General features: G+C 55.4%; 1 protein-coding gene across 1 annotated transcript in view; it reads left to right on the forward strand.

Moving 5' to 3' along the window:
• ITPKB (inositol-trisphosphate 3-kinase B) overlaps positions 1-15,246 on the forward strand; it is a 57,319-nt gene extending 42,073 nt beyond the window's left edge. Inside the window, exons 3-8 of the mRNA XM_064509937.1 lie at positions 3,209-3,308; positions 4,118-4,331; positions 6,739-6,943; positions 9,576-9,677; positions 10,788-10,859; positions 13,162-15,246. Of these exons, the coding sequence (XP_064366007.1) occupies positions 3,209-3,308; positions 4,118-4,331; positions 6,739-6,943; positions 9,576-9,677; positions 10,788-10,859; positions 13,162-13,377 (909 nt within the window). The 3' untranslated portion in view covers positions 13,378-15,246. The remainder of the gene's footprint in view (positions 1-3,208; positions 3,309-4,117; positions 4,332-6,738; positions 6,944-9,575; positions 9,678-10,787; positions 10,860-13,161) is intronic.
• The last annotated feature ends 2,900 nt before the right edge of the window (positions 15,247-18,146 follow it).

Here is an 18,146-nt window from a genome sequence, read left to right on the forward strand (position 1 = left end):
TGAGATGGTTCCCCTTCGTGTGAACCTGGGCTGACGCCCGAATAAACGCAGGCCTCGCCGGTGGAGGCTTGCTGTAAACTCTTAGCTATCCCCAGTGGATGAGGACCCGGCCGCTGATCCACGCCTGTGAGGTTGCTGAGCTGCTGCAGGAGCGACGGCAGATCGGGTCGCAAAATCAGATGGCAGCAGAAGAGCTGAGCAAGCTCATGAAGAGGATTATGTGATGTGGCTGCAGGGTGTAGCCATGTCGCTGCTCTGTAACTGTAGATGACCAAGAAAGGAGAATAAGAGGTTGGAAAGACAGATGCACAGTGGACCTATCTGGGGGGACACACACCCGTATAGAAAATCTCACTTGAAGCTGTACAGACGAGCAGGGAAGCTGCTGTAGGAAGGGCCAACTGTCAGAGCAACTCCTTACTTGGGCGGAGTGTTATTATCTGCAAATAAACTGGGTTACAGGATCACTAGAAGCATCAGCCAATGTTTTTCCTCCCAGATCCGGTCTCCTTTCCTCTGCCGAAGCAGATCCACAGCCCCGTGGACTGGACAGATGAAGTCGTGCAGCTGCTAGTTCATTAGGGGTATTAGGGGTGTTGCCCCTAGCAAAACTCACCACGTACTGAGCACTCCCATCACAGAGCAACCCAACGCTGTGTACGGACACATACACCCCCCCAAAGCCAGTCCCAGCGGGCCGGTCTGCAAAACAAGCTGTCCTTGTCTGGCGAGAATGCGCGATGGGCCTCGGGCTGAGGGCACAGGACAGCTTGCTTTTAATGAAGCAAACTTTCCCTCATAGAACTGGGACAGGACTCGAGTGTAAAATAAAAATAAGGCAGCTCCTGAAGGAATCGCAGAATGCGCTTAATGAGCTCTGCGATGTGCCTGCTGGGGTTGCATCCCGCGCACAGGCAGAGACCAGGCAAAGTCCATCCTCTCTCCTGGCAGTGCCCCCGCGAAGCCCGCGCAGGGCTGGCCCGCGAGGCTGCGGTCTCTCTTCCCCGTAGCGTCGGCCCGACCATCTGGCAAGCCGACGTCCCGAGTGTGCGCACGAGGTTGCTGAAAATGTAGCAGCTCTTCTGGGAAAATTGGCCACATCCTTAAAACTTGAGCTGGAAATGTCTGGCCAAAGGTGTGCATGAAACCGAGCAGTACCTGGGTGAAAATGTTTCCATGCAGTGTAAAGGGACGGGAACGTAATATGTGTTCCTCCTGCAGATATACTCAACGGCTGACGTTCTGTCCAGTTCAGTTCAGTAGGAAGCTATGTTTTGTCTTGTTTTGTTTTTCCTGGGGATTCGGGGGCCATCAGGCTGCACCTTGAGTGAAGCAGCAGCGCTGCTGGGTGCAGGCAGCTGGTCCCCTCCAGGGCTGCGGCACCGCCGGGGCTGTACCCAGAGCTCGTCTCTCTTCCAAAACCCCGACCGGCAGTGGGACCGGGGGGCTTGCACCGCTTTGGGGGCTACTTGGCTTCATGCACTTGCACTTTGAAGTACATCAAGGTTTTAGCTGGAAACTCTAAGCACCGAAAAACAAGATCTTGGCTCGGGAGCCAGCGCTGCCTTGGCTTGCTTCCTGGGCCTGGGTGAGTTGCGATGCTGTGCTGGGGGGGAGGACTCCTTCTCCTTGCTTTAGACATGGTGGGTCACATTCATCTGTAGGCCAAACTGCCTCAGAGACTTTTTCTTCCCCCCCCCTTTTTAGTGAGATCAATCAGAACTTGATGTTACTATTTTAAAAACAAAAGGAGGGGAACCCCCCCCTTCCCTCCCGGCCCTGCCAAGAGGAGAACAAAGAACAGCTAAAGTGCACAAGTTCTGGCACTCAGTTTGGAAACAAAAACATTCATCCTCATGTCAGGTAGGGAGCTGCCTTCTATATCCCCAGCCCCTGCTGCCAAAGCAAGCAGGCCGGGCTGCAGAGCAAACCGCGCGGAGGAGCCCGGGCGGCGGGGATGCCCCACGTCCCCTCCCGCTCCACACCCCAGTGCCCAGCTCCTGCCACTCTGCAAGGTGCCGGGGAGCACTGGGACGCTCTCGGCCTCGGGCACTCGTCCTCCAGGCACCTTTTCTTCTTTCCACCCGTTCAAACATGTCAGCAGTTCCCGTCAGAGACCCATGTGTCCCCCCAGACCAACATCCAAGCTGCAGGTCGGGGCTGCCGGCCCTTCCCCGTGTGCCCGCAAAGGATTCGGGGTTGGCTCTCCAAACACGAGGGAGGCATGGCTTGGGCTCTGTGGAGGGCTTGCTCACAAAGTGAGCAAAGGAGGATAATTTCTGTGTGTACTTCAGGCTGAACTCAGTAGCTCCTGGTAGCCAGGACAAAACTCGCTGTTTGTCTCCCCTTCGGCAAGAAGGCATTTTCCCACTGTCACTGCTGTGTGTTGCTCGCCAGGGTTGTTTGCGCGATCGCCTGCTGGTGCCGAGATAAGAAGTGCCTCTGCCTTTTACTAGCAGCATGTTCCCCAGAACGATCCAGGGAAAGACCTCTTTCAGGAACGCGTGTGCGCTTCTGGGGGGCTTTCGTACATCTGCTGCAGCCCTTGTTAAGTAGTGTAAATACTTGTGTGCAATCTATCTGGCAAGAGATACAGCATGTCAGAAGTGAATTGTTCTCTAGAATATAGTTACTGATCAGCCAAAGCAAGCAAATCAGATGCACATGGATCAGAAATTTAATGAACAAAACAGCTGTTTTTCAGTGGGGAACGAAAATAAGTTGGTGAGCGTATTCGTGCTTGTGTGAGTGTCTCTTTTGACCTGCTGGATCTGGAATGGAGTTTTGTGGCCCAGCAGAAATCCTAGGTTTCCTTCCCTGCTGAGTGTGCTATAATCTAATGCAGCAGCGCGTACCCAAAAATGGGTTAATGCCCTGACTGCTCCTGCAGAAGAACATGGGGGAGTGGAGACAAGGTAATGCAGATGGCTGGGCCCTCTTCAGCAGCAGCAGCCAACTGGAACAAAGCTGTAACCCCATCCACTTTGGTGAAGTGACTCGTGATTTCTGAATTTGGAATCAAGGCCCAATGACTCCAGCTTGGCACAGGGCAATGGGAAAAGAGCAGATTCGCTGTTTGCCTTCCATCCTGCGCTGGCTCTGGTGTTTCCTCCCCTGTCCAAACCATCCATGTGCTCCCTCAAGTGACTTTATGGACAGTAAAAGCTTAATAAATTGCATTCACCTTCATGATTTTTTTTTTCCTTAGAGCAAATCATGGCGGAAGATCAAGAACATGGTGCACTGGTCCCCATTTGTGATGTCCTTTAAGAAGAAGTACCCTTGGATCCAGCTAGCAGGACATGCAGGTATGGAACATCGAGAGTTCAAGGGGACACCCCGACCCCCTCGAAGCTCACCCATAGACACAAGAGCCACCACGTGGAAAGCCTCTGCGTTACGTTAGGCTAATGAGCTGTGTCAGCCTGAGTTGCTTCTGAACTCTGAATGAGTTTCACATATTACAGCTTTCACATCTCCGGGGGAACACGAGGCCAGGAGAGTGACTTACCTATGTGCTGGGTGGTGTAAAGCGGGGGTGCAGTGCCACGTGCTTTTAGTCCCCAGAGCTGTGGGTATTGCCGCTACTGCTGTCAGCGTCCCGCTCTTCTCTCCAGCAGCAGAAAGTGGTGGTGCTTGGGGGAAATACAAGCCCCTTTGCTGATCCACAGGGAAGTGCAAGGCACCACTCAGCTCTGAGAAACCCCGCTCACATGGCATGAGCATAGAGATGAGGCCACGGGGTGCAGACCTGCCGTGAAGTACACGGTGGGTGTGAAGGTGATGTGTCGGGTGCTCTGCAGGAGCTGCCCATCACAGCCTCGCATGGGCATGTATGATTTGCTGGGAATAGACCCTGGTGGGGATTGCTAAGGTAGTTATAGCCTGTGTCCTTGTTTAAGGTGTGACATTGCTGGCTATAAACCTCTGATGCTGTGTGTCAGTCCAGCAGCAGAAACCTGTTACACCACCCAAGTCCCAGTCAGCGGGGACTGCTTTGGACACAGGTATAATCAGCAGGTGCTTTCCTGGTGGTGGTCTGCCCTTCTTCATTTGGGAAGGTGCCATGTCACTCGGCATCCAAAGTGAGTGCCCTGTTGTCCCCTGTTGCCCTCAGGTAGTTTCAAGGCAGCGGCCAATGGCAGGATCCTGAAGAAGCACTGCGAGTCGGAGCAGCGCTGCCTGGACCGCCTGATGAACGATGTCCTGAAGCCCTACGTCCCTGCCTACCACGGGGACGTCGTGAAGGACGGGGAGCGATACAACCAGATGGAAGATTTGCTGGCTGAATTTGACTCCCCCTGTGTTATGGACTGCAAAATGGGGGTCAGGTTAGTGTCTTTCGGGGCAATGTTTGAGTTTAAAGATCTGATACTCAAAGCAGATATATTTCCCAGGTAAGACTCTCTGAAGTGTACAAGTGCCAGGCTCTCCTGAGCATTGCAGATGCCTTCAAGAAAATCTGAAGATTGGTGTAAGAAGAGGGACAAAAACTAATGGTGTGAGAAAAGGGACACGAGGAAGCGTGGGTTTGGGAAGGACATGCCAGTGTCTTTCCTTCTCTGCTTGCTGACTTTCCATGTGCTGGGAGAGTGATGTGCTGGTAGCAGAGGGGAACACTCCTTATTCTGGTTTGGGTCCTCCAGCACAGCACGGCAGCTTTTAATAAGGCAGAAACCAGCTTGCTTCTCTCAAGCTCAGGAGGACACTAGTCAAATGCAGGAAGCTGTGGGCTCCCAGCCAGCCTGGGTGAGGGACCCCCTGCCTGGCCAGCTCTGAGCTCAGAGGTGATGGAGATACTTGTGCATCTGGAAAAGCTGGTGGTTTCTGTGGTAGAGCAGCAGTGGTCCTAGCACGCGTGCATAGGGCCAAAAGCTGACAGAGGTCCTTGGGCACCACCAGCATGCAGGGACAGGGACAGGGACAGCAACGCAGCCCCGGCTCCTCACACAACAGCTGCTCCAGGTGCCATCACAGGGGACACAGGTCCCTGCCCACACAGCGTGGAGCAATACCTGCAGGAATTGGGGACGGCAGGCAGCACCCACCCAAACCAGAGTCCTGGGAGGGGTATCTTGGTTTCTCAGGCTTGGACAGGTAGGACTGCAGGGCTTTAGCTGTGGCAGTTCAAGCCGTTACCAATGCAGTTGCTGCCATTGGGCAGAAGTTACCGTGTGGTGGTGCACGAACCACCGCAGCTCACAGCCCGGTGCACCAGCGGTGGTGAAGCAGCGCAGCACAGGCGGGTCCAGCAGAGCCCTCAGAAGGCACTTCGGGTCTGAACCTGTCTCCTTGCCGATACTGTCTGACAAAATGTCAAACCCACCCTCTTAGCCAACTGCTCACTGCCAGGAGGATGCAGGTTTGCTTTTTCCCTCCCAAACTGGCTTTGGGATGGGGCAGCCTCCCCCCCAGTCACCCCCCAATGAAGCTTTGCAAGACTTGAGCACTGGTGATGATTAAAGCCTGGAGCTACAGAGAGGGAGGGAGCTGAGCCACAGGAAAGGGTGTCTGTCCTTCTTGTCAGGAGGAAATCCATCTTTCTGAGCGGCGTGGCAGCACTTCTGAGTATGCTCTTGTTTTATTCTGTGTGCCCGAAAATCACAGGTTGGGTGAGGCAGCTCTCTGCAGAGGGTCAGCCTGCAGCAGCTCCCTGGGAAGGTCCTTGGAGGAGGCTCTTCCTCGGCTGATTTCGTTTAGCTCAGCAGGCAGGTGGGGGCCACGTTTCCTTGGGAGGTTGCTTATCCAAGGGCTGAGCAGGGGGGTGCGAAGGGGCAGGCTGGCGCTGCCAACACTCCCTTCCCTCTTCTCCCATCTCCCATCCCGACTGCACCCTGGGATCCCAGCGGGTGATTGCAAACACCCGTTCAGAGCTGCATCCCTGTGTCTGATCCGTCCATTTCAGGAAGCTTTTCCCATCTAGGTAGTCCGGTTAAACCAGACCCATAGCGGGCAAAATAAGCAGCAGCAAAGCAGCTCTCTGTGCAAAGATGCTGCTTAAGAGCTGGTGAGCGGCAGCACTGGCGTTCGAGCGTGGCGAGGGGCAGGAAAGTGCGCCTAAGGCACAGGAGCAGCTTTGGCCGGTCCGCGGAGGGAACGACAGATGCTGCTGGTGGCCGAGGGCTGGCGACTTCTCTCTGCTTGAATCCAGCCGGTTTCCATAGCACGCGGCCAGCCGCCTGGGCACCCTTTGAAAGCTTCTTTCAGTTTGTGAGAATAAGTCGTTGTTCGGGTCTGCTGAGCATCGGAAGACGTCAAAGAGCAGCCCGGGGTGACCTGCCTCCCCCTCTCTGGCCCAAGCAGGCCAGGCCACCCTGCAGACCCCGGGGCTTCGATTTTCAGTGCTGAGAAGGCAGCGGGTGCAGACGCAGCAGCGGTGCTGCAGACACCTGGGAGAGCTAACGCCTCGCTTGTTATTGCCAAACTGGTTTTGGTCAATAAACTGAGCAGATAGGAGGTGCTGGTGACAGTGCTAATTGGAGCAGGACTAATTAACCTGGATGCAGGCTTGCCCCGCTGTTTCATGCACCATACCCAGGTGTCCCTCACCCTGCATAGCCTTGGTCTCTGGGACGATGGTTGTCCTGGAAGGAGGCTCCGGCTCTCCTGGGGTTGGGGACATGGCCAGTGGGAGCAACCAGGGACCTGGCCGTAGAGCGGCTCATGGCACCAGGTCCTCATCGGCTCCTGGCTGCAGCTCCTGTGCCCGTGTTGAGCGCCTCTCCTCACCCTTTGCAGGACCTACTTGGAGGAGGAGCTGATAAAGGCCAGGAAGAAGCCGAGCCTGCGGAAGGACATGTACCAGAAGATGATCGAGGTGGACCCCGAGGCCCCGACCGAGGAGGAGAACGTGCTGCGGGCGGTGACCAAGCCCCGATACATGCAGTGGAGGGAGACCATTAGCTCCACGGCCACGCTGGGGTTCAGGATCGAGGGGATAAAGGTGAGGTCGCTCGGCGCCTGCAGCGGGGAATGCTTTGTAACCAAAGTCGGTAACACACGCACGGAGCAGGCTTGTAGTGAAACCAGTGACACATCGGGACATCCCTCTGGCCCCTCGGGGCTTCTGGGAAGGAGCTGGGTGAAACTGCTGCTTCTGCCCAAAATGAGTCAAGTGTGCTGGCTGCTTCTTCAGCCTGGGGTTTTGCATCTCGGCAGGCTGCAAGGTGGCAACGGGAGCAGAGCCCTTTTCACACTGCCGCAGGGAGACCAGAGAGTCTCCGTTCAGCTCCTGCGATGCGAGTGTCTCTTTGCTAAAGCTAGCCGTAGATTGTTTCTGCAAATGCTCCCTTTCCCCTGTCTCCATCCAGTCTCCAGACAGATACAGCTACGCCTGCACCACATCACAGCATTCATGTGCATGGTGCAAGCTGGCCTGGGAAAGGGCTCGTTCAAGCTGCCTTCACCTCCTGCCTGCGTTTCGCTGCCTGCCCAACTCCCAGCAATGTTGCAGCGCCGCTAGCCCTTGCTCCGAGGAGCCAGGGCAGCTGCCAGTCCCTGCCCTCGGAGCCAGGCGCCCGGCCTGGGCATGGGCATCAGCCAGCTGAGCTGAGGGCATCGATGAAACTGCAGCCCCACTGGGCAGGGGAGGACAATCTTAACCATAATCTTATTAAATCAGCCCCTCGGATGATTCCCCTGACTGCGAAATGCAAAGTGCTCTGCTGCGACTCGAGCGCTCAAACGAGTTGTTTGCTTTCAATGCTGTTGTGCCAATGGACTGAGCCATTAATTCAAATCGCAGCTTGAATGTGTGTTAGCCTGTGCCAACCCCTGACTGGAGCTGAGAGTTTAGGCTGACAGCTGACTAGGCTGTATTTAGATCTCTGTTCAGAAAAATTCAGCAGATTAGTCCTCTGAAGTGGAGCTCATAAAATCCCTATGAAGTTTAAGCTCTCACTTAAACACAAGCGGCTGCATTTTCTACAGGTACCTAGCTGTACATTTAGCCTGCAGCCTTAGCTTGCATTATCTGCGCTTGAGCTATTTCCCTCGATTTTGTCTGAGCGCTCCCGCCCTACAAGTAGCGCTGCAGCAGCTGTGCCCAAGCTGGCCATGCTTTTGCTCAAAGCTGGCACGCAGATTTCTGGAGAAACCGGCAGGATCCTTCGGACGTCAGTTAGATGAGGCAGCCCAGGAATTTTTCTCGTGGCGAGCTGGCGGAGAAGGGGCTGCAGACTTTGTGGTGAGAGGTGTCTGGGTTGGTGCTTGAATGGAGACGGCTTTTGTAAGCGGAGAACATGTGTGTTAGCTGCTGAAGGCTTGCACGACCTCAAGCAATGCCATGTGGCTGTTGATGGCTTGCGCTAAGGGCTGCAGCGTGCGGGCATGGAGCTCGCATGGCAGCGAGGGAGCTCGTTCGAGCTGTGGCTGCATCCCTGGAGGTGTCTCAGGCTCTGGCCACTGCCGTGGGAGCGGAGCCGGGCAGCCCCGGGCAACCCCCGCCGGCGCCTCGGGGCCACTGCCGGCCACCGAGCAGCTCCGACCTGTGAGGAAATTGCCAGGGCACAGGGCAAAAATTGGTTGGTTTGAGGAGTCCATCTCTTGGTCGCAGATTTTTTTTCTCCTCCGTGGTCAGCCGGGATTTCCCAGAACGCCCACCCTGGGGTGGGAGGGGACCCACCTCGGCTGTCAGCGGTGGCCCGGGGCCGAGCTGGGGGCAAGGCGGGACCGCCGGCACTGTGGTGGGGCGGAAGCCGGCAAAGGCCGCTTGCGATAGCCCTTATCAGCCCCCCTCACATTTCGGCTTTGTAGGGCGCAGCCCCCTTGGGGCCGAGCACCTGTAAATGTCGTGGCCCTTGACACCGAGCCGCGGCGTCCGGCAGGCCCCATCCCGCGAGCGGGGGGCCGTCACGGGAGCAGCATCACGGAGAGTCGCTTTGGCTTTCCTGAAGCCGAGGACTGCCTTATCGGAAAGGCCATCTGTGGTTTTCGTTTATTTTTAGGAGCACTTAGAAGGCCATCTCCTTTCTGGGACGCTTTGTGGAAAGCTGTGCTCCCGACATGGAACCGGTGCCGTGGCACCTCTCCAAGCTGATATCTATCATCCCCCCGGGAGAGGGTGGGCCGGTTTCCGCACCGCGGCGTTGGGCGCATAGCAGCGCGGCCCGCTCCCCCCGCGCGATGCGTGCGTGCCACCGCGCTGCCACGAGAAGCCTCTGCCCCCGACGGCTGCAACCGCTCTGCAGGGCGTCCGCGCGGCTTTGCTGTCCCCCTGGAGCCCGGGACGTCCCGCCTTAGGGCGACGGCGCTTGGCAGCACCCGGGGCTTCCCTGGAGGGGTTTCCGTGTCCCTCTGTGGCGGGTGGATCTCCAGGGCAGGTGATGCATTGCACTTGCGTCCTTCCCCTCCGCTCCGTTTCTTCATCCTTCCTTCATCTTCCCCAGCCTCGCAGGACGTCTTCTGGCCTCTGTGCCTTCTCTCTGCTGTGTGCGGGCGAGCTGTCCTCCGCGGTGGACTAGAGCTCTGGAAACAAGCCCGTGAGCACGGGCACAGGTTTTTATAGCAGGGACGCCCTAAACCAGGGGCCGTTTCTCTGGCTCAGCCCCTGCTCACAACACTTCCCTCTTTTTCAGAAAGAGGACGGCACCGTGAACCGGGACTTCAAGAAGACACGGACAAAGGAGCAGGTCACCGAGGCCTTCAGAGAGTTCACTAAGGGAAACCGCAACATTTTGGTGAGTCAGGGCCACGGCAGGAGGAGGCTGCGGGGGGCTGCCGGGCGCGAGGGGTTTCTCCCCACATGGCCACCTTGCTCGCAGCCCCATGGGGCTCCTGCCCTGGGAGACCCTCTTTTGCAATCGCCTGAAAAGTGGCAAATAGAAACCTCATCCTGGTGCAGGGGCGGGCCGAGGGTTTCCTCCCGGGCTCACCCGCGGGGTCGGCCGCGAGCCCTTCCCAGGGGGGCCCCGTGCATGGCTGCCTGCGCGGCAGAAGGCAGGCAGGAGGTCCCGCCATCTGCATGACCCCAGTTGTGCCGCTCTGCGTTGCCAGGGGAATAAGAGATTGAGCCATAAACAATTTACACCGACTGTGTCAAATATCCTATTTGACAAACTGCTCCCATTTTAAGTCTTACTGTATAAAGTCCTCAACGAAAGGTGGTGCCTGGAGCGGCCCCGGCACTGCCGCCTCCGAACGTTTGCTGTGACGAGAGCTGCCCGGGGACGACCCTCGCGGCTGTGAGTGACGTTGCTGGGCTGCGTTTTATCCGCAAAGACCTTGGCGTGCTCTCACGCCGTTGTGGCCTCGGTCTAGCTAGGGTCATTCCGTCAAATCTTTGCATGCAGTGACCCCCAAGCAGCCCCCCACAGTCCAGGTGGGAACAGTTTGATCATGCCACCCCAACAGCTGCCGTGCCCGTCCCTGCATTTCGCCCTTCTGCTGAGACCTGAGAACTTCATGACCTGAGAACTTCATGACCAAAGGGGCCAGGAAGAAGCTGGTGGTGCCTCCTGGCCTTCCCAGCGATGCCCTCGCAGGCGCCTTTGCCTTGGCCCACAAACGGGCGAGTTTGGAGGCACTTAAAGCCCCAGGAGCTCATGGGACGCCTTGAAGACCAGAAGAAGTGGGTTCCCAAAGAGGCAGGACCTGCTCTGGAGGGAGGCCCGTCGGAGGCCGCTGGGGCTGGGAGGCCACCTGGGGTGCAGGGCCATGCGTCTCTCCATGCGAACGCGCTATCGGAGACAGGATATGGAGATGGAGCGTTTTTCTGTTTACTCTGCACAGCACTTTTGTTCTGTAGGCTTCCCGCAGCACTGACAGCTTGTTTTTCTTTGCAATTCCAGAACAGTTACCTTAACCGGTTGAAGGGTATCCGTGCTACCCTGGAGACATCCCCATTCTTTAAGTGCCATGAGGTAATACTTACATTTCCTTCCTGCGGTGGTGTTTAGATAGACCTGTCTGTAAATGTGAATGGTTTAATCTCAGTTTATCCAAGGACAGAGGAGCAGTTGAAGTCAGCAGTCATAAATTTCTACAACTTGAATTTATTCTTATATTTTCATAACCCTGTTTATATAATATTTACATGGAAGTATGGCTGGTGACTGATGTAGTGTTTGTGCATCTGACACAGGCTCAAATCTAATGAAAACCAATGTTCATATGGGTTGGAAGTGATATAGGAGTCACACAGGCTGTTTATGGTTGTAGATGATTGGGGAAAATGCTCCTTGTATAACAGTCTTCTTGAGAGAAATTCCTGTCTGAATGCAAATGTAAAGTATCATTTGGCTGCCAGTTGCTCAATGCATTCAAACAAAGCTTTAGTTTAGCTATAAACTGCCGATCATCCTCAGACTGCCTTCACAGAGCTTGCTGGGGCAACGCAGGCAAGGCTCTTCCTTCGGAACAACTTTCTTCCAGAAATTAGTGTCCATGAAATCAAGATTTTCTACAGTGAAAATTTCAGTTCTAATGGGAGAATGAAGAGGAAATACACCCTTTCTGGCCACTTCAACAGGAATTGGGATACTCCATTATTTAATTAAATAACTTTCTTGATTTAATATTGATTTGGAGTATTTGATACAGCATCTACTTAACCAAATATGAGACTGCATTTCCTTGGCACATGTTGTCCTATGGGAAGAAGAGCCTCGTAGGAACCCCTGATTCAAAGGGAGAGGGAGGCACAGCTTTACCTCCCCAGAGGCATCGCTCTCCCTCTGACAGAGCCGCGGGAGCCACCTTGGGAGCTGCATGACCATAAACCAACTGGAAGATGCAGGTAAATGTTGAAACCAAGTGTTTCAGGTCAGTTCAACGATGGAAGCAAAATGTGCCCTGAAATGAAGTGGCAGTGTTTCATTTGAAAACACAGAGACAAAACACCTTTTCAAATCAGTTCTGAAAGGAATTTCCACTTCTTAAAAAAATAAAAAGAAGAAACTTCAACTTTTTGTCCCACTTCAAGATGAAACGTAGCAGAAGTTGTGCCAAGCACCGCGTCCTCACGCCTCCTCACCTCGGAGCAGTGCCTTGCACTCGTCTGGGGCTCCTCCAAGGCGCTGCGGGAGAATTCACCTGCCAGAGACAGAAGAGTGAAGAACGACAGCAGAAGTCTCTTCCTTAAAGTTAAAATGGTCTATCCTGGCCAAGAGGGAACTATAAGAGCTTATAAGGAGGAAAACTGAAAATAAGCGTTTCTGGGGAGTAAGACAAATCTCTGGACCTTGGACATTCTCCCAATGTATTAGAGGAGAAAGTCCTCAAAAATGTAAATTCCTACGAACACATCCACTGCTGGTGAAGTCAGAGACAATGATGTGCTTCACCTTTCGACAGTAGTAGTAGCGCTAGGTACCGAGGTAAGAAGAAATGAAGAGCGGAAGCAGCTCCGCAGCTTTTCTGAGCTTTCCTTGGCCAGTTTGGTGAGGACTCTCCACAAAGAGAGCCAGACAGGATACAGTGATACAGTGCGAGGAAGGAAAGCTCAGCCCAGTTTTGCCTTTCAGACCCAAACGCAAGCACCCGTTGGCTTCCCAGGGGCTTGTACAGGCCAATATCTGCTGCAGGATTTTCCCAGAGGCCAAGCAGGGTACAAAAGAGCTCTTCAAAGCAGATGCAGCAGAGTAACTCACGGAAAAGAAAACCTGTGTGTATGTGCCTCTGTAGCACGTGTCCCCAGAGCTCAGTAAAAGCCAGGGGTATATTCTAGGTGGCATCGGAGTGCAAATGAATGGCGTTTCAGGCAGGAGACTAAACTTTGCATGCAGCTTGCTTACAGCCTAACCACTTCCTGAGGCGATGCCTGCAAGATTGCTGAGTGTACATAGCCCTAATCATTCATACAGACTCAAGCTGCGGAAAAATCTTAATCTGAAGGTGGAGACAATTCATGTCTTTCCCTCCCCAAGGACCTCGACTTGGTCTCTGAACTACATCTGTCTTTCATGCTTGTATTTTTATGATCCTTTTCTTATGCCAAAAGCTGGGATTTGTATAAGTGAATGAGGCTGTTTAAATGCCTGATTTACATGTGCAAACACAGCTGGCAAGCACAAATCTTAGTTTTGCTCATGCAAAATCTTGGCATAACCTATTGCAAACGCAGCCTCAGATAAGGCGTGTGAAAAACCCGAGGCTGGCTGAGAAGGGCGTAGGTGCCTCTGATGGGAGGCAGAAGCACAACTAACTGGTGTCCTCTCTCTGCAGGTAATTGGGAGCTCCCTGCTTTTCATTCATGACAAGAAGGAGCAGGCCAAAGTCTGGATGATTGATTTTGGGAAAACCACGCCACTGCCAGAGGGACAAGTTCTGCAGCACAACGTGCCCTGGGTAGAGGGGAACAGAGAGGACGGCTACCTCTGGGGGCTCGACAACCTCATTCAGATCCTAACGGAGTTGTCCCAGAGCGAAGACTTGCATTAAAGCCGGGTGTCCAACTCTGCCACTACCCCAAATCCTGCCCCCCAACTGACTCTTCTGAACTGCACTACAAGACACTTTCCAACCCTTGCCCTTCCGATTTTAAAGCTATACTCTCCCTATTTAAGGTGTTTTTGTTGTGTTTTTTTAGGGTTTTTCTTTTTTTTCCCCCCTTTTTTTTGTGTAAATACATAGCTAACCCGCCAGAACAAAAGCTGAACTCAAAACCTCGGCACCACAGATTTGGTGAAGGTGTGCGGTGGTGCCAGCCGCAAGCAGCACAGGAGGGTTTGGTTAGGCAAGTGTGTGCTTTCCCTGTCGTGTTTGTGTCTCTCGCGCGGCCGGATTTGAGGTGGGCCGCCCTGCCGCCACGGCTCGGCGCTGCCCTGGGGCGCTCCTGCAGCGGTCCATCCGGAGAGCCCCGGGGTGGCCAGGGCCACCGTCAGCCAAGGCAGGTGACAGCGGGGCGGGAGCCCTTCGGTTGTCTTCTCCAACACCTTTCACCCCAGGAAATCAGCCATGCCGCGTCCTTAGGAGTCACTGGAGAGGTGGATGCCGGGTTTTTCCCCCTCTGCCTGGGGCGTCCCGTGAAACCCCTGGAGGTTCCTCCATCTCTGCTCGGCCACTTGATCCACCACCCGGGGACCGCAGAGCTCGGGCGCGCTGGGGGAGAGCGAGGTGGTTTTTAAGGGGCCACTGCGAGACCTAAAGCAGCCGTCCCGCTGGCAGAGGTGCCTCCGCGGCGTGGAGGTGGCCGCGGGGACCGCGCTTGGCGAAAGGGGGGCGAGGCGGGCCCGTGCCCTGCCGAGGGTGGAGGCTATTTTTTAACTTCCTGGAACATTTGAACCGAGTGGCTCGCTCACACCAGCGCCAGCTCGCTAAAGGTCAGCCATCGGCGGGGCGGCGGGGAGGGGAGGCCACCGCCCGCGCTTGGTCTTCGGGGCAAGCCTGGACGTCCCTCGGCCGGAGGACGCGGGGCGTGGGCTGCTCCCCGTGAGCGACAGAGGCCGCGCAGGAGCCTGGCCAGGGTCACCCCCTCCGCTCGCTCCATGCCCCAAGCCGCTGTCTCGCCTCCGTCCCCAGGCGCGGAGCTGGAGGGCCCCTCGGCTGCCCTCAGGTGGCCACAGCTTCCTCCGTGAGGGAGGTCTTCTCCTGGCAGCGACAAGGAGGAGAAGGATCTGGCCATCGGTTGTTCTGCAGCCGTGCCCCAGCCTCTTCCCTGAAGATTTAAAATCTCCCAAATTATTTTTTGCAGTTCATACCCCACCGGGCGCGTCTCTCGCTCCCGTGATGCCATTGTAGGTGGCTGCACTGTCCTAGCTCCTCGCCAGGCTGCCTAGACTAGCCCCGGTGGAAGTGCCTTATAGACATGCCTGTTACATTAGTGTCATGGAAAAGGTTGGGTTTTTTTTTTTAAGTTATATTTATTTTCATCCCATTTTAATTGCACAAAACACTAAAACTTAATGCATGGAATCCCTCTTTTTTTAAAAAAAATACTGTGTTTTTTAGTTTTTAAACCATCCCTTTTCCAGCTCTGGAGGAAGGGTTTGAACAGATATGCATAGATACGAACCAGTTATCGCTGTACTTTAGCTTTGAGTTGCTCTTATATATGTACATTATTTTTTAAGCCTGTTTATAAACCAGATTCCTTGCTTTGTGGCTTCGAAAGAAGCAGGTTGTTTCTCTCAGATGTCTTATGCCTTTCTGGAGGCTGGAACGGTTGCTGTGAGGTATTTCCCCCGCTCCCACCTCCCATTTCGGTCATGGGGTGATTCGGAGACAAATCCAAACTGTTCTGAACCGCCAACGCACAGTGCCTGTAAAAAAACCCTGTAACTTTCCAAATAAAGGCATATGGGAACCATCCTGCTGGGTGAGCCGTCCCTGTCCGCGGCGTGACTCGCGGGGCAGGAGCTGCTCGCCGCCACCGTCCCGAGCTGGGGGCCAGGGCCGGGTACCCCGGCACGTGCCGGGAGCAATTTCTGCCTGCCGCAAATGCAGTTTGTGCATTTGGCGCTAAAAAAGCAGCCGGGGGGTCCGGGGCGTCTCCTGCAGCCCTGCGCCCCACCGCGCTCTTCCACCTCGGCCCGCGGAGCGCAGCGGGTGCGGGAGGGAGGGCGACGCAGTTTCCGAGTGGTTTTCCACCGAGGGAGAAATCAGGCCGTGGAGCCTGGAGACATCTCCAGTCCCGCTCGGCTGCTCTTACAAGCACAAGACAGCATGAGCCTGTCCAGGGGCTGCCCGTAAAGAAATTCAGGTTTAATACGCAGCGCCTGGACCTCTGAAAGCAGCCCAGTGTGGAGAAGGGCCCCTGAAGCATCTCTGCTGCTTGCCACAGCTCCGCGAGAAGAAACTACAGGAGAAACCCACCATAGGCTTCGCTTAAGGATTAGAAACTTCTTGCCTTGAAAAAGAGCTCGTAGCCTTACAAAAATGTCCAACACAGCTATAATTGTGCTTAGTGGTCTCTCGTGGGCGATGTGGGAGATGCACAACGCTCACTTGAGCTCCCCGCTTGCCACTGGCCGGGCTGGCGGCACCCCGGAGCAAGGCTGGTCTTCACAGGCGCTGCCGGAGCTGCACTAGCAGGGGAGAGGGCACAAAGCGACGGGGTGCCCTGCGCTCGCACAAGGGCAATGGGAGGGCTTCAGACGGCACTGAGGCCACGGCTGCCCAAGTGTTCAAGCTGGCTCCCGCAACGGCACCATGGGGGGCAAAGGCCCCCTGCCCAGGTGGTACGTGGAGCCAGGGCTGCTAGTTACCCTCTTCATTATCTCGTTAAGCTGATTCCTTTAAAAATGTGCCTCCTATCAAGGAGCTTTTGAGCAGGGTGTTGGGGGCCATGTGGCAGCCTGCTTGCAGCTGCAAGGCTTTGCTGCATGCCTGGGGGAGACCTGACTCCTGTGCTGCGTGAGTGAGTGTGTGCCTGCCTGGCCACTGTTTCGCAGGAGTTTTTTTTGGGGGGGGTGGGGGGAGCAGGATGCTGTGGCTGCTGCTCTGTGCTGGGGTGGGTTGCAGCAGTGGGGTGCTGGGCAGCCTAAATAGCCCCTGAGGGGGCCCTGGGGCTGAGCCCTGCCCTTGTTCAGAGGTGTTTTTGGCAGCTCCTGGTTCCTGCCTGTTTGGAAATGACATGTACTAGTGGCTGACTTGTGGGGGGGGCCTGTGTGCCCCCCTGAAAGAGCTGCTGCTAGTGCAAGTCCTGGTGTTTGGCCTCCAAAAGGAGCTGTGCTTGAGGTGTTTCTTTCTGTGTGACCTTGAAAATGAGCCCAACTTCCACCTCTGATTCCCCTCCCTGCTCCCTCTACTGCAGCCCTGCATGCTGGGTGGGGGGTGAAATCGCCCCTGCCTAATGCAGCCAGGGGTGAGGAAGTACTTGTACCCCCTCTGCAGCACAGCTGGGCTTCTGGCCCTGGGGTCGGTGGGCAGGCGGCTGCCCCAGCCGGCGGGGTGCTCCTCCGGCAGACTGGGAGGTGGCAACGCTCCCCTGGCTGTCCGTGGGGGAGAGCAAAAGCCTGAAGTGCAAATCCTGATGCGATGCAGTGGGGCACGTGAGGCCGGTTGCGTTCCCACCGGAGGCGGGAGGATTCGCACCCCACGCAAGGTCCCCAGCGCTGGGAGGTGCTGGCGTGGGTGTGCAAGGGGTGCACATCTGCACGTGTGGCCTGGCGAGTGGCCTTGAGCCCCTTGCTGGGGGCTGGTGAGGAAGGACTGACTTGGGGGTTTCCTCTTGAGGGATGCCCCAGGGGCTCACATCTCCCTTACACAGGTAGGTTTTTCCTTTGGACGCCTACCTTTCCCCCCACCCTTAGGGGATGTTTTCATGTTGCAGGGTTATACAAGTATAGCTCATTGCCTTTCATTTAGGAGGAAGGGAAGAAAATCACCTATTTCTAAGCGAAGCTGGGCAGGAGGGTGCCCCGCACTGGGGCAGGCAGCATCCCAGGAGCCCCGCTGCTGCTTTTCCCGCAAGGACAGGTCGTGATTTCTCGTTTCCTCCTCAGCCACCAAGGATGCTTGCGGGGAGGCTGCGCTGCCGGGCAGGAGCAGCCAGGGAGCGGAGGAGAGCTGCAGATCGCCTTCCCTGAGCCTGGAGCGAGGCACAGACCGAGCAGGGGAGCAAACTGCAGTGTCTCTGGCAGTGCTGGCAGGTCCCCGGTCCTCGGGTTCCTGCATGGCCTGAGAAGTGACGGGCACAGCACTGCGTCCCTGTGCTGAGCAGGAGAAAGGGGTTGTTTCTGGGCAGGTGGTGGGGCAGAGCCCATTACCGGGGTTCAAACACACTTTGCCCCCACTCAGACTTTTACATTAGGGAAAGCCAGAAAACCAAGTGCAAGTACTTGAATTTCTAGTAACTGTCTTATGTGTTGGAATATGCTTTCCCTCTGAAATACTTCATAAGCTGATTTTTGCTGATAAGAATTCAAGGACTTTGGTTTTTCCTGTGAGGATGTGCACAAACCAGTTCCTCCTGTTGCAAAAATGGGTTTTGAATCAGATATGGGAACATGAGAGAGGAAGGGGGTGGGGGGGAAAAGACCTCTGGAAGTGAGCTCAAGGGAGGTGCCACAAACGGGTGGCTTTCCTCACTTGTAATGAATCTGTAGCAATCTGTGGCTTAAGAAATATTTCACTACAGCGTTGCCAATGCAGTATCTTTTGCTAGTGCTAAATTCAGACTTTAAGTTCATACCAAAGAGAAAAGCGGGGGGGAAGAAAGCAGCTCTGGGCTCAGTGCTGAGGGGTTTTGGTGATGTTGCATCCTCCTC

This window comes from Dromaius novaehollandiae, chromosome 3, assembly GCF_036370855.1.
Source record: "Dromaius novaehollandiae isolate bDroNov1 chromosome 3, bDroNov1.hap1, whole genome shotgun sequence".
NCBI lineage: Eukaryota > Metazoa > Chordata > Aves > Casuariiformes > Dromaiidae > Dromaius > Dromaius novaehollandiae.